The following is a 13,323-nucleotide window of genomic DNA, read 5'->3' as shown; positions in this document are numbered from 1 at the left end:
CCCCCCGCACCCCCGCCCGCTCCCTCCCTCCTTCCTTCCCCCTATCCTATCCTATCCCATCCCACCGGCGGGTCTGAGCCCGCGGCCCCGCCGCAGAGGAAGCGCGGCCCGACGGCGGCCGCCCCTCCCGCTCCCCGCCCGCTGGCAGCGCCCGGCCCGCCGCGCCCCAGCGCGATGCCCGCCCGCTCGCCGCAGAAGAAGGCGTGACGGCCAGGCGCGGACCCGCCGCGGGAAGGAGGAGCGGCGCCCCGCGTCTCCGCAGCCGGGGGCGGGCGGGCGGATCGCGGCGCCCCGGTGCCCGCCGCCAGCCGCCGGGAGCCCGATGCCTGTGCCGCGGCTCGCTCTGCCGCTTCGGGGAGATGCACGGCTGCCCGCCGCGCTGCTAGGGGGAGCGGCGGCGCGGAGCCCTGCGCGCACCGCCCGCCCCGTCCCGCTCCGCCTCTGAGGCGCGCCGAGCGCTCGGTGACCGCGCACCAACCGGCGAGAAGCGCCGCAGCCGCCGCCAGCCCCGCGCGGAAAAAGGCGAGCGCCTTCCGCCAGCCCGCCCGCCCGCCCGCGGTTGGGGACCCGTCCGCACGCCGAGTCGCCGCCTCGCGCCCGCTCGGGAGCCGGAGCCGCTGCCTGCGGACGCCCGGCGGGGCCGGCGGACATGCGAGCCCGGCCCGCGGGGGGCGCTCCGTAGGGCGCGGGCGGTCCCGCTCGGCTCGGCTCGGCCGCTGCCAGCCGGCGGCGCGACCCCCGGGCCTGCGCGGAGCGGCGCGGGCAGCCCGGCGCAGCGTACCTACCGCCGCCACGGGGCTGCGGAGCTGCCGGCGCGGCGAGGCGCGGCGCGGCGAGGAGCGCCCCGGGGACGCGGCCCGCGCGGCACCGCCGGTGCCCGGCGCCGCCGGCCGCCATGGGGTAAGCACCTCGCGGGGCCGCCGGGCTGCGGCGGGGCGGGGTGGGGTGGGGGCGGGCGCAGCGGGGAGCGGGTGCCGCTGCCATCGGCGCCGAGCGAGGTGCGGAGCGCCGTGCGGGGCTCTGTCCGCCGAAGCGCGCCGAGTGCCGGATCCGTCTCCGCTTCCCGACGGGGGCTCTGCCCTTCTCGGCGCTGGCGGGCGGTCGGGCCCGGCTGCCCCGGGCTCGGTGTGGCGGGGAAGCTGCAGAAGACTCTCCTGGAGTCTTCTGGGGATATCGAGCGTGTAAGGTGCCCGCATGTGAGAAAGGCTCTGAAGAGACCTGCTTCACAGCGCGTCCCCCAAATACGTGGGGACATCCACCCGAAATTTTAAGGAGATGGGAAGGAATAAAATCTTTGAGACGAAGCTAGCTGCATCTAATCTAGGAGACATAAGAGTGGCATAGATACCTGTGGAAACTTTCCACGTTTACAGTCTCGCATTTGTACAGAGAGATGATGAAATAATGCTTACTGCTGTGCTTGCTTGGTAACCTCTGGATGGAGTGGAAGCTCGTCCATGTTCCAAAGCAGCAGAAGCACAACGTGATTTGGGTAACTGCAAGGAGGCAGGCTTTTAATGCATCGACAGGACGTTGGTTTCCTGAGACCGCTGTATAGCTCAGGGTATAAGAGTTACAGCTCGAGTCGTTTGCTTTTTGGTCATTCAGGAATTTGGATGTGAAATCAGTGTAGTGCAGTAACGTGGAGCTGCAGGTGCATCGCTCCTCCAGCTGTCAAAGGCACATGGAACTCTCCAGTGTACGAACCTGACTGTGGTGGTGGTGGCAGCTGTTCCCCAGCACTCCGAGTCAGCAGGACACGCTTACTGTGCAAGATGTAAAAAGGAACGTCTCGTTAGTCGTTAGCTTTTATTTTCCATTTAAAAAGAAATCCGTGCAGAATAAACCCAAGCTTGCAGCGGTCTGCATCTTCAGGGAAGTGGTCATATGTTCTGAAAACCTGGCAAAAGGCTGAATGGTAGTAGAGCGTGTGGGGGCTTTGTCCTTAAAGCTGCTGAACAGGCACAGAATTTTTCACATTTTAAAATTCGAATAATGGAAAAACATATTTATTTAAAACCAGTATTATTTGCAGATATGTTGTTTAGGTGTAGCTTACTGCAAATACTGGGAACTGTTGAATAGTAAGCATTGTTGCATTGTTTTTCCTCTAACAGCTTTCTGAAAACAAATACTTGATTTAAAAAAAAAAAAGATTAAAAGCTCCCTCCATTTAATAAACTCAGTGCTGCTGGTGTGTGAGTGCTGCAGTTTCTTAATGAGCAAATTCATACCTGTGGTGAAAAGACTGAATACTGAAAAACTATACAAAAAATATTTGGAGAAATTATATAGAGATATTTTTGTGATGACTTCAGGGTGATATCTTGGCACTGATGTCAAGATGGCAAAAGTTGTTGGCATATGTTTTGGAGACCCTTCAGATGATACATGTTGAGGTATGGCAACAGTGTTCCTTTGCAGACCATCTTTTAACAAGATGGAGATAACTAGAAATCTGAGTGTGTTATTGATGTGCCCCCTGCCATGTAAGTTTGGGGGAGCACATCTAAGCCTGTGCCAACCCTGTAGACCTGCAGTTATGCATTGAGCATTTGCTGATGTTCAGAGTCTTCTTTCAAAAGCTGTTTTGAATTAGCATCTAAATGCAGTTCCCTATGGATTTTGGGCTATTTTGAGGCCAACATGTACCAGAATCTTAACACTGCAGTTATAAAAATAGTCTTCTGATACTCTATTAAGGTCTTAAAATCATGCCCTTTAGAAGCAAGTTGGAAAACGGCTGATAATCATGCATCCGTGCATGTGAGGACTGCTTCAAAAGTAATGCCTCCTATTTTATTCTGTTGAATCACAGCATCAAGGGCACATGTCAGTGGTATGGCAGTAAAGCTTGGACCTTCCCACCAATGTCCCGTTCCATGTGTGACAGATGGCAGCAGAGGGGCACTGTGACAAAATGGCATCTGACATGGAAGTGTGAATGAAACGAAGGTGTGGCACTGAATTCTTCCATGTGGAAAAGCTAGCATCCACTGACATTCATAGACACTTGCTGGAAAGCAACCTGTGGATGTGAGTAGAGTGAGTAGAGTAGAGAGGCAGTGGGTGGTGTGTGTCAGCAGTGGCAATAGGGATGTGAAAGACGAGCCACGCTGGGGACAGCTCTGCACAGATGTCAGACCAAGAAATGAAGAGCATCTCGATCTGCTGCTCCGTGCATGTTGGCTAAAGTAGTGAAGATGTACTCTATCAAATAGAGTTATTGTGCTCTTTCTATCTGTTGAGGTTTCCATCGGAATAAGTAGAATGCATTACTTTCAGAACAACCTTTGTATATTTGGTAGTTAATGGATGTTGCTGTCATGCATGAGTTTGTATGGTGAATCTGTAGTGTCTGGGTGGTGGAGAGTTTACTTTTATCTATGGTCTGGGCAAAGAGAAATAGGAACTGAGGAGAAATAATTGCTTAGCTAACCAGCTTTCTTAGTTCTGTGTGTTATTAAGAATAATTCACCCTGCATGGCTAGTTGAGCACCGTCTGACAAGTGAAATAGCTGTGTGGTGAATACCTAGCTATAGCTTGCTGGTCTCTGAAGTTGTTCTGCAGTGAAATACTTGAAGCTGCAGTGACAAATTTGAAGCTTGAGAGCAGCTTATAGGGTGCAGCTATTCTATTTGATTCTTTGTCCCTGATGTCTGTGTGTGTCCCTCTTTACTCACAGGAGAAGGTAAATGAATCAAACCCCAGGGGCAGTACACATATGCTCTAGTTCCTCTACCTGCCACTCTCATTCCCTCTTCTAATTTGTCCTTCCTGTTGCATAAGAAGTTCTAAGCAGTAGTCACTGTCAGTGCAGGCCATTTATCAGTGCAGGCCTTTCTCTTGGATTGCCCCCACTGGATGACTGTTCTTCAATGAGAAAACCTTAACTTTTACATAAATCAGAACTCAATACGTTCTATGCTAGTTCATAATGTCTCTTTTGTATTGCCAATACAAAAGTGTTGAGCAATAAGAAAAAATGATAGTACTGTACAGTTGGTCGTCTTCAAGCAAAGGTTTGGTTATTTTGAGAATTCCAAAGAAGTAATCTTAAGTGAACATACTAAGAATGTGTATTGGTAGCCTAGATTAATGTGTACATAGCTGAGTTAAATTTTATTTTGAAAGCTGCAAAATTATTACCTTATTTTACTGGTTATTGGTACTGCCTTTACTTGAGCTGGTGGAGGGGAATTGGAGCTCGATACTCATGGGCTGTGATGCCGTCATTGCTGAGTCTTAGTGGATACAGTTCATGCTGGAAGCAGCATGGAAGCTACACGGCCATGAATTCCACCGAAATCAAGAATCTGATGTTCTATAAAACTTAGTCTCTTAGATTAATCCCTAGTTTATCAATGTGTAGTTTCTCTGTAACAATTTTTCTTTATGGTCTCTTGTTCTACGGACAAGTACCCAAGTTCATTTTACTAGCTTTTCACTCATGCTGAATGACAAGGAATTACAAGGTAGAAGTTTCTTTAGATCTTCTTGTCGCTGTCATGTCACATTAATCAAGGTGTCTTTATAAAGACTTCAGCTTCTCTTCACTTTGGGCTATATTTAGTATGTTATCTTCCCAGAGATGGTTGTGGTATGTGTCAGTTTGAGATGGCAGAATTACAATACTGGAGTTCTTAAGCTGGCTAGAGAGTATTGTGGAGATGAATTTTTTAAGATGTACTTATTAACATTAACGTTGCCTGGAAATAAGTATTTCATTTTAGTTCTTGTCAGTCAGTAGAAAATGGCAGTTGCTGGTTGGTCTGCTCTTGGTTCCCACCCTTGTTGAAGCATAGAGGGTTGGTCAGATGCATGTCTTTAAGGCATTCAAGGTGTAGGGTCCCAATCTGATGGGAGTATTCTACAGCTGTAGGGAAACTGATCGTTCTACACTCAAGCTTGTAATAACTTCTATGAAACCAATTTGGAGCTTTAAAATCTAAAATTATGTGAAAACCTACATAGCTTGAGCATAGACAAATATTGCTGTGGAAACTAGCTTTTGTTTGCTACCTGTTGACTTCTTGCTTTTTCAGGTGTTTCGTAGTGGATTCTTGACCTTAAACTTTTTGTTTTTCTTTCTTTAGCTGGATAACAAGCAATACAATGCTGTTAGGAACCTGAATCTTTGTTAGTGATTGAATTTGACCTTACTCAAGTTCTTCGACCTTTTTCATTCTCACACAGATTAATGAAGCTCCCAAAGCTTCCTCTTAGCAACAGTGCCTTCAGCAGTACTCCTCTGACACAGAAGTACTGTGCAGATAAAAGGCGAAAAGGCGCAGCTCCTTCTTGGTAGTTTGATGTTACTGCGATTCCTGGCCATTTTGCTATATCAAGTGTAAAACAAGATGCTTCTTGTGGGAAAGCAGTGGCAGCAAGTAATTTATGCTGTCTTCTGTAGCACTGTGTAGGGTGTAACAGAAACAGATACCCACATATAGTGATTGTCCTTTAAAAAAATTAGTAAGGTATAAATATCTGGACAGATGGATATGTAAATCAGCACGGAATGGTTAATAAACCCTTCTGTCAGACAATAATGCATGGAGACCTCAGTCCTGCCTAAGTTATCTTCTGTCACAGTAGTTTTATGACTATAAAATAAGCATGAGAAGACTAAAACAGCTTTTCTGAATGGGCAGTACATAAACAAGTGTCCTGACTGCCGTGGGGGATATCTCCGTGCTAATCAGTGAAGGGATTTGTAATACCTTATGGCTGTGTTTGATCTGCTCCAATATTGCCATGCATTGTAAGGAGAGTATAGACCAGCTCTTGAGTGAAGTCCTAGTTCTGCTGAAAAACATGTAAATCTTTCTAATTCATTGTGTTGAGATTATTTTTACTCACAGTATCTCTAGGCAAACATCAGATAAATATTTTGTGTGTGTCTTTGTGATGTCTCTCTCTCAAAGAGCTCCCACCCTGCTACTACTACCATCACCTTGCAGGACCCTTAACTGTGTGTCAGGCCCCTCCTTGAGGAAATTTCTGGTCTTGAAACCAGAGAGAATGTAACAGACCAATATACTGTAACAGGCAGTCACTTCTGATTAGGGGAGGCAGTGACACCTAAATGGCATTAGACCATTTCTGTTTGCTAATTGATAAAATAAGTGGAAGTCAGTGTTTTTATGGAAATTCTGTTGGGAAACTTTATTTTTCATGACTGTCTCTAAAGACTGTAACTAGATGTGAAGCTCTTAGATGGTTACTCTTCACATCACAGCCTTCTGAATCTATGCCTTTGTGTTAGTGTGCTACAAGGAGAAGATGTTATCTAGTGATGCAACTCTGACTTACTACTAGGTTTTCAGTAGTAAAGGTGCCTGGGACATAGTTTTAGTTGAGCCTATGTTTTTCCAGTGTTTTCCAAGGTCAGGGACCATCTAAACTGTGCAAATGTCATGTGCATATTAGAAGCTTAGCATTTCCACTCTTTTAGATATCTTTAATTTTGAAGTTGTTAAGCCTGAAGTGTCAAGGGCTGTTCACTTTTCTAGATCAGGAGCTCTTTTATTTAAGAGGCAGGGGAGTGAGTGTGCTGTAGGTGTACCCAGTGACCCTGGGACCAGACATGGTCTACCACTGTAGGCATATACTTACACATATTCTTACAGTATGCTTGTGTCTTCACAGTGCCTGTTGTATCTGAAGCAACTCTTCATGTGGCTGTAGTCATACTAACAAGAAAGTGTAATAGTGAGCACAGAAACGAACCATTGTGTATTACTTAAGAGAACTTTGTACATTTTCTTTTGGATACTATGTTAGGCTGAAATGTATATTTAAAGGCATTTCTTATGAAAAAGCCATCTGTAGGTTCTGCAAGCATGGTTTTTATTTCAGTGTTTCATGCTACTCTCCCTGCAAAGCTTTTTGAAATGTGTCTGGTCTTAAATAAGGTGCTACGGGTGTCGAGGAATTGCATCAGTAAATGTCAGTTTTCAGATCTACTTGTGAATATAGGTTTCTTTTCCTGATTCGGTTTTGAGTATCTTAGTTTTTATTTTTCCTGAGGCTCGGCAGTTCAGGATCCACCAAAATTAATATGTTCAAGACAGAGGTAAGATGTGAAAGGATGCTAGAAGAAGCTGTGATTTTATCCCATCTGGGTCTTGCAGTGCTGGGCACTGTTGCATCAGCACAGAGTCCCAGTGGTAATGTTACTGTTGTCTGCTCAGTTCTGCAAAGTAATGGAATTGTGTTTGAATATAGTATTGATTTTTCTGGAACTGCCTCACAAGTATAATTCTGGCAATATTGCATTCTGTCACATTTTTCTGCTGGCAAATGTGTGGTGAATACCAGTCATCATTAAAAAATTTGGTCTGGGCAGATGCTGTTTAAGCAATAGATAATGCTGGTTTGCCAGATCTGAGCATGTATTGACATTTACAATATCCTCGCAATGATTTTTTTTTTCCAGTTATAAATGAGCAAATTTAAGAAACGTAGCATAGAATCACAGAGATGAAAAGACCACTGAAATCATATGTAGTCCAACTGTCAACCCATCACCACCAAGTTGCTCAGTACCACATCTACACCTTTCTCGCAAATATCCAGGGATGGTGACTCCAGTCAGTAAGACTGGTTTTGAGTGAAGGCTTTTACCTGAATGAAAAGAGAGGTGTTTGAAATATGCAGTTTCTCTCCGGTTTTTCTTTTTCTTCCATATACATGCGAACAGTTCACAGGCAGTTTTGTCCTTTTTTGTGGCTGTGTTCTTTGTCAACATATTGGCCATCAGGTTTTCACTGAGCTTGCCACCAGAAGAGGGGACAACAGAAGATGTGAACTGTTTTTTCTTGTCTGAGCTACAGCACAAATACCTGACTATGCAGTATGGCAGATAAGTATTTGACTGAGTTAATACTACATGTCTGTGCAAGTACAGGAGTTGACACAAGCAAAGTGTCAATACAGGTGGGGTAGGCTTACCTTTCTCTGTAGCATTGTCTGCCTGACATGACATGATCAGAAAACCTCCTAAAATTCAGAGCCACAGCTGCACAGTCCTGGTTTGCTCCTCAGTTTTGCAGCCGAAATCTGGAAGGTGTTTTTGAGACTTGTCCATGAGGTTGTCTCCCCGCTTTTTGAGCAGTGGCATTTTTGTCCCATTCATAGTGCCTTTCATAGTAAAGACCATATTAGATAATACTGTAAAGGCTATAGAACTTTTAAAAACATGCTTTTAAATGTCTTGTTCTGTCAAGAGTATGTTATGGTCTTGAATCCATAAGTAATTTTGAAGCTATTCTTGTAGTGAGATGTATGAGATCTTCCTTGAATTTTGAAAACTGAAGAATGACGTTTATGTGGTCAACGCTTTATAGTGAAGTGTTGGTGAAATAAATCATCTTTGACATGTGTTCTCACAATTCCTACTTCTTGTGCTTGTTAATTTCCAACAGTCTGCTAGATCTGGCTTGTCTGCACAAAAATCTATAAGAATATACTGGAGTAACTGTTATCTGCGTTTTCTTCAACACAAGATTTACTGAGAACTAAGATGCAATGTAGGGTGGTCTTAGAGTGCACAGTGGTTTAGTTGCCAACAAAAATAAGCATATGCAAAAAATGTATGCTATGTGACACTGTTGTCAAATTATTGCATAAAATAAAAGGGGCCCTAAGCAGGTGCTTGGCCAGTTGACCTTGAAACTGGGAGGCCTGTGTTTCTGCACCGCTTGTATTTTCTGCTGACTTTATCTCTTGCTTATAGTCATATAATCTACAGTTAGACAAGAAGAATTTATCCTTGTTTAAATTATCTTCAGGTTCTAGATAATATTTTCCAAACACTTTTTCAGCACCCCAGTACATGCCTCTTCCATGCCAGTAAGTGTTCTTGTTCTACAAAACATGGAGGAGTTTCTTGTGTGTGATTTAGCAAGCCTGCTGCCTAGACATCTAGAACATCTAGACTTAAGTAGTGTTGGGGATCCTACCAGAAAATGATAGACATTGTTTGGGAAGAGGTTTTTGAAACTTCTATCATCTTGAACAAGAGGTATCCCTAAGCAGAATGGCACAATAGCATTTAACCTTGTTAACTGGAATGTGACAGTCACAATAACTAGTAAGTGAAAAAAAATGAACACAAAAAAGAGAATTCTGACTTCATATGCCATTGAGCTTATAAACTAGTATGCTGTTATGCCAGAGGTCTGGAGGATTAGCGATCATGATCAAGTGTCAGACAAAGATGAAGCAGGTTAAATAGTGATTACTTAACAGCAAGTACAAAAGTGTGTTCTAAATAAAAATTGCATAATAAGTATTGTTTTTCTGAATGCCGAACCTATTAGAGATCAGAGATTGCCGGTTTCTTCAACATGGACTTTTATCTGATGGTTCAGTTAAGCCCCTCTTGGATGTTAACATGTGAGTTTTGGGTGACTTGACAGGTCAATAGCTGAGAAAGCAGGATTTGGAAGCATGCTATGAATGCTTTGGGTGATTTCCTTTGCAGAGCCTTGTCAGGGGTGGGATATGTCTCAGAACCTGTTTTGCATATGTATAGTGTTAACAATTAGGGAAACAGAGATCTGTCACTTGCAGTTATGGCTCATCAGAGATGCAGCCTCTACTTCCAACATTCAGTAGTTTACTAGGCTGTAAGTTATCCAGAGGGAGGGACTTGCTGGCAAGATAATGGCATACTCAGAGTGAATTAAAGAGGCTTTATAGTTCCTGCAGCGCTCAGTGGGATGATACAAATTGATTTGTTACCTATGAATATAAAATTAATTTGTTTACCTTTCTAGGAGTCTAATTCAGTTCCTTGACACAAATGAAATAATCCAATTCTCATCTTGTGATGTGGGCCAATGATTCTTTTTGAAACATAGTAAGCAGCTGTAGCATCTTGGAAGGAATTCTGAATTCTTGGAAGACTGGTTGATGGTGTTAGTTACGAAGTGCATGTCTGTTCAGCCTGGTTTGTTCTGCCGTCTGTATAAGTTCAGATACTTCTGCTGGTGGGAGCGTAGTTTCAGTGCTGAGGTGTCTGCAGTGTAAATGCACATTGCTCTGATTTGCTTGAAGGCGTGTCTTTGTCACTCTAAACTGATTGTTAACTGGCGATTTCTTAATATTCAAGTAGAAGTTTTGTGAGTCTTAAGTTTGAAATAAAAGGAATAACAAGTGACAGACCAACTGGAATAAAAAGCATTTTTCATATGTAGAAGGCATAGAAACATTACTACCCTGGAGATAAAGAAGGTGATCGACTTGGTTGATGGGAGTGAGTAGTAGTAAGGAGATGTGGGTATTTCTGTATGAAGATGTACAGTGAATTAAATAGGAGTTTAAAGCCAACAAAGAAGGCAGTGGAAGAACACTGGTAAGAAGCATTACAGGGAGAGTTGCTAAAAATCATGGTGCCAAGTGTAGAAACAGTATTTTTCAACAGAAATTCATTAGTGACAAATTCAAACTGTCTCATGCTAATCTGGGAGGATAGATATTCCCTTATTTTTCTATAATGAGCAAGTTGCTGAGAGGTCTGTTCATCAGAATTATGACTAGTATTGATTGTGTTCTATTGAAGTCAAAGATGATCTGAAAAACATTAGTTAAGTTTAACTTCATCCAAAAATATCCATTTTTAGTATTATCTTTGTTTGCTATGTAATTGCTGATTATCTCAGTGGAAGCACTTAATGAAATGATTCTATGATCTTGTTATCTTTCTATTCCTTTTAAGATTCCAAAATCTACATATCTCTCAGTTGACAAATACATCAGTTTTGCCCCTCTGAAATACAGCCATTAAGAGTTTGACACAGGTTATGATGAGACTTGATGGAAGACACACAATTTCACTGAAGATCAAATTAGAAAATTCTAAATTTAAGAAAACTTGCATAGTCAATATTAAATTATTGGCGTGCATTTACCAGTAACAACCATATTTGCCTACCCACAAGCTTCAGCATTATGCAGTTGCTGGTGGCATTGGATAAAAGGCTTTTCTCCCAGGTTCGATCTTGGAAAAAAAATACCAAAATTTATAGAAGTGGTAGCAAGTCGATTTTTCATTTATTTTCTTTATTTAAAAAATGAAGTTAACAGTACAGTTTATACCTTCCAAATGCGGAGGTATCTTGTTTTTTGTTTCTTCTTTTTTAAACTCTTTAGCCCATGAATCAAGCAACTCTGCGTTCACTGCCACTATACCAAAAATCCAAAAGAATTGTGTTGCTTTTTTCTTTGTCTAGAATATAAAACTTAATTTTATATATTTTCTTCAGAATGTAGAAGTTTGCTGCTTTAGTGTCAAGTGTGATTTAGTTTGTTCTGCTGTGATCAGGACTTTTATGACCTGTTTTCTTTGGTTATTAGAGGCACTGCACAAAGCAGCTTGTAGGCTAGCATTGCTGTGTTCTGGAGCTCATTCCTGCTGTTTTGTAGAGTTTCTCAGCTAGTGAGATGCCTGAACTGAAGTGCTGTTGAAATATGTCAGAAGAGTGTATGTTCAAAGAGATAGGGGGTCAAGAAAGAATTAATGAGGTCAAATGAATGACCTGCAATGAGTTAGAAAGGTAAGTCTGAGAGGTTTGAAGCCTGGATGCTTGGGCCCCCATTTAGGACTTACTCTTTTCTAAGGTGCCTCTCCTTCCCCACAAGAAATTCATTGTGTTTGACTACTTTTTTTTTGGTGTTTGTTTTCTATGAAGTGTGGGTGCTTGGACACTGGTTTGTCTTGTGCTTTGCCAGCTGCCATGCCACTGTCATTAAATCTGTGAGATTTTAATCTCTCTGCTATATAGTTAATATTCAATCTATGCTGTGTAAGATGCTCTTTACTATTATAAATTTTGCCACGGTCTATTATTATCTGTAAGGAGGTATAGGTACTCAGAGTGCATAGTAATGCAAGTACAGTTGGGAGAATATTTTGGTAGCATCTCCCTTTCTTTTCCTGTTCTCTGTTGCTGTTCTCTGCCCAGTGTTTGCAGTCTCCAAACCCATACACTGTTTCAGAAGAAAAACAGGTGTAGAAAAACAACGATTTACATGTTAAGAAATCACTTGCCCATCCTTGGGAAGAGGGATGGATTCCAGGCAATCACTGCATGCTATTAAAGGCAGGTGCCTGTCGATGGGAGGGATAGGCTGTGTAAGTAACATGCAAACAGAGAATCAAAAAGTGGATGTGTGATGCTGTGGGGAGATGTCTCCTGGTGGAGCCTGTAGGCACAGCATGCTGTGTCATCTTAGCTCCCAAGTGGGGGACTTGGAAACAATCACAGACTGTTAACTTCTAGTTGGAAGCAATGTTCTGTTAATTAGGATAAGCTTCTCTGACCTATTATGAACTGGAAACAAATGCAGAAGAGGAGTGGGTTTAAATGAATCCTCTCATAGCTCTTCAGTTTATTTTGTTGGTTACATGTTGTTTTGTTGTTTTGTTTTGTTTAATAGCAAGAGCCTCATTTTCCCAGCCATAGTAGTCCTAGCTCCTATGATTCTGTATGTTGACAATATATTATACAGTTGTCTTGCAGTGCATGCTTGTTGAATATCCTCTCCCTTTCTTCTCTCTCTTCTGCCTCTGGAACGTCTCAAGGTCTTCCTGAGCGTTTGTTTGGGACTAGCACATACACAATGTGTTGTGGGTTTGTTGTTGTTGTGGTTTTTTTTTTTTTTTTTTTTTTTGAATGGACAGTTTTAAAGGATTGCATGTTCAAAAAGAAGCCATCCACATTAGCAGATGTGCCAAAATATTATTAGATCAGATTTCAAAACTCTTTTCTGCCCTGCTTTTTAAGATTGCTTGCTTTCTGTGTCATACAGAAACTTTTATTTATTGGTACAAATTCAAGTAGACATATAGATTTGTTTATCTTCGCTGACTTCATTGAAGTCATTTGCTTGTTCATGTCAAATTTACCCTATATCTATCCATATCCTTTTATATAAAGCTAGTATTTGCCCAGTTGTGTACTTGTAAGGCATATCTCTGAGCCCACAGTAGAATATCGTGAGGTCTTTTTCTCTTGAAAGTCTGAGACTTTAAGATGTACGAATATAGGGTGACTGTTCCTCATCCTTCCTGAATTACTCTAAAATTTCAACCGTTTTTTTAAAATAGGAGCATTGTGTTTCAAAGATCGTAGATTTCTGAGAATTGCATGAAAATACAGGCAAGTTACATCCTTAAAACCTGGGAGGTTTTAGGTGGAAACCTTTTTTGGCTGGAACAGGTGGAAATGTTTTTTTTTTTTTTTTTTTTTGAACAGTGAAAGAAAATTTGCTTTTACACAAATATTTTTAAATCTATTCTACAGATTTAATAT

The 13,323-nt window shown here is 42.7% G+C and overlaps 1 protein-coding gene across 1 annotated transcript in view; it reads left to right on the top strand.

Annotated features, from left to right (window-relative positions):
• The first annotated feature begins 821 nt into the window (after nucleotides 1–821).
• HOMER1 (homer scaffold protein 1) overlaps nucleotides 822–13,323 on the top strand; it is an 89,404-nt gene continuing 76,902 nt past the window's right edge. The window contains exon 1 of the mRNA XM_031610165.2: nucleotides 822–900. Within this exon, the coding sequence (XP_031466025.2) occupies nucleotides 896–900 (5 nt within the window). The 5' untranslated portion in view covers nucleotides 822–895. The remainder of the gene's footprint in view (nucleotides 901–13,323) is intronic.

Source organism: Phasianus colchicus, chromosome Z, assembly GCF_987193195.1.
Source record: "Phasianus colchicus chromosome Z, bPhaCol1.hap1.1, whole genome shotgun sequence".
NCBI classification, from domain to species: domain Eukaryota; kingdom Metazoa; phylum Chordata; class Aves; order Galliformes; family Phasianidae; genus Phasianus; species Phasianus colchicus.
Note: the sequence above shows the minus strand (reverse complement) of the source record. Positions and strands in the feature narration are given on the sequence as shown.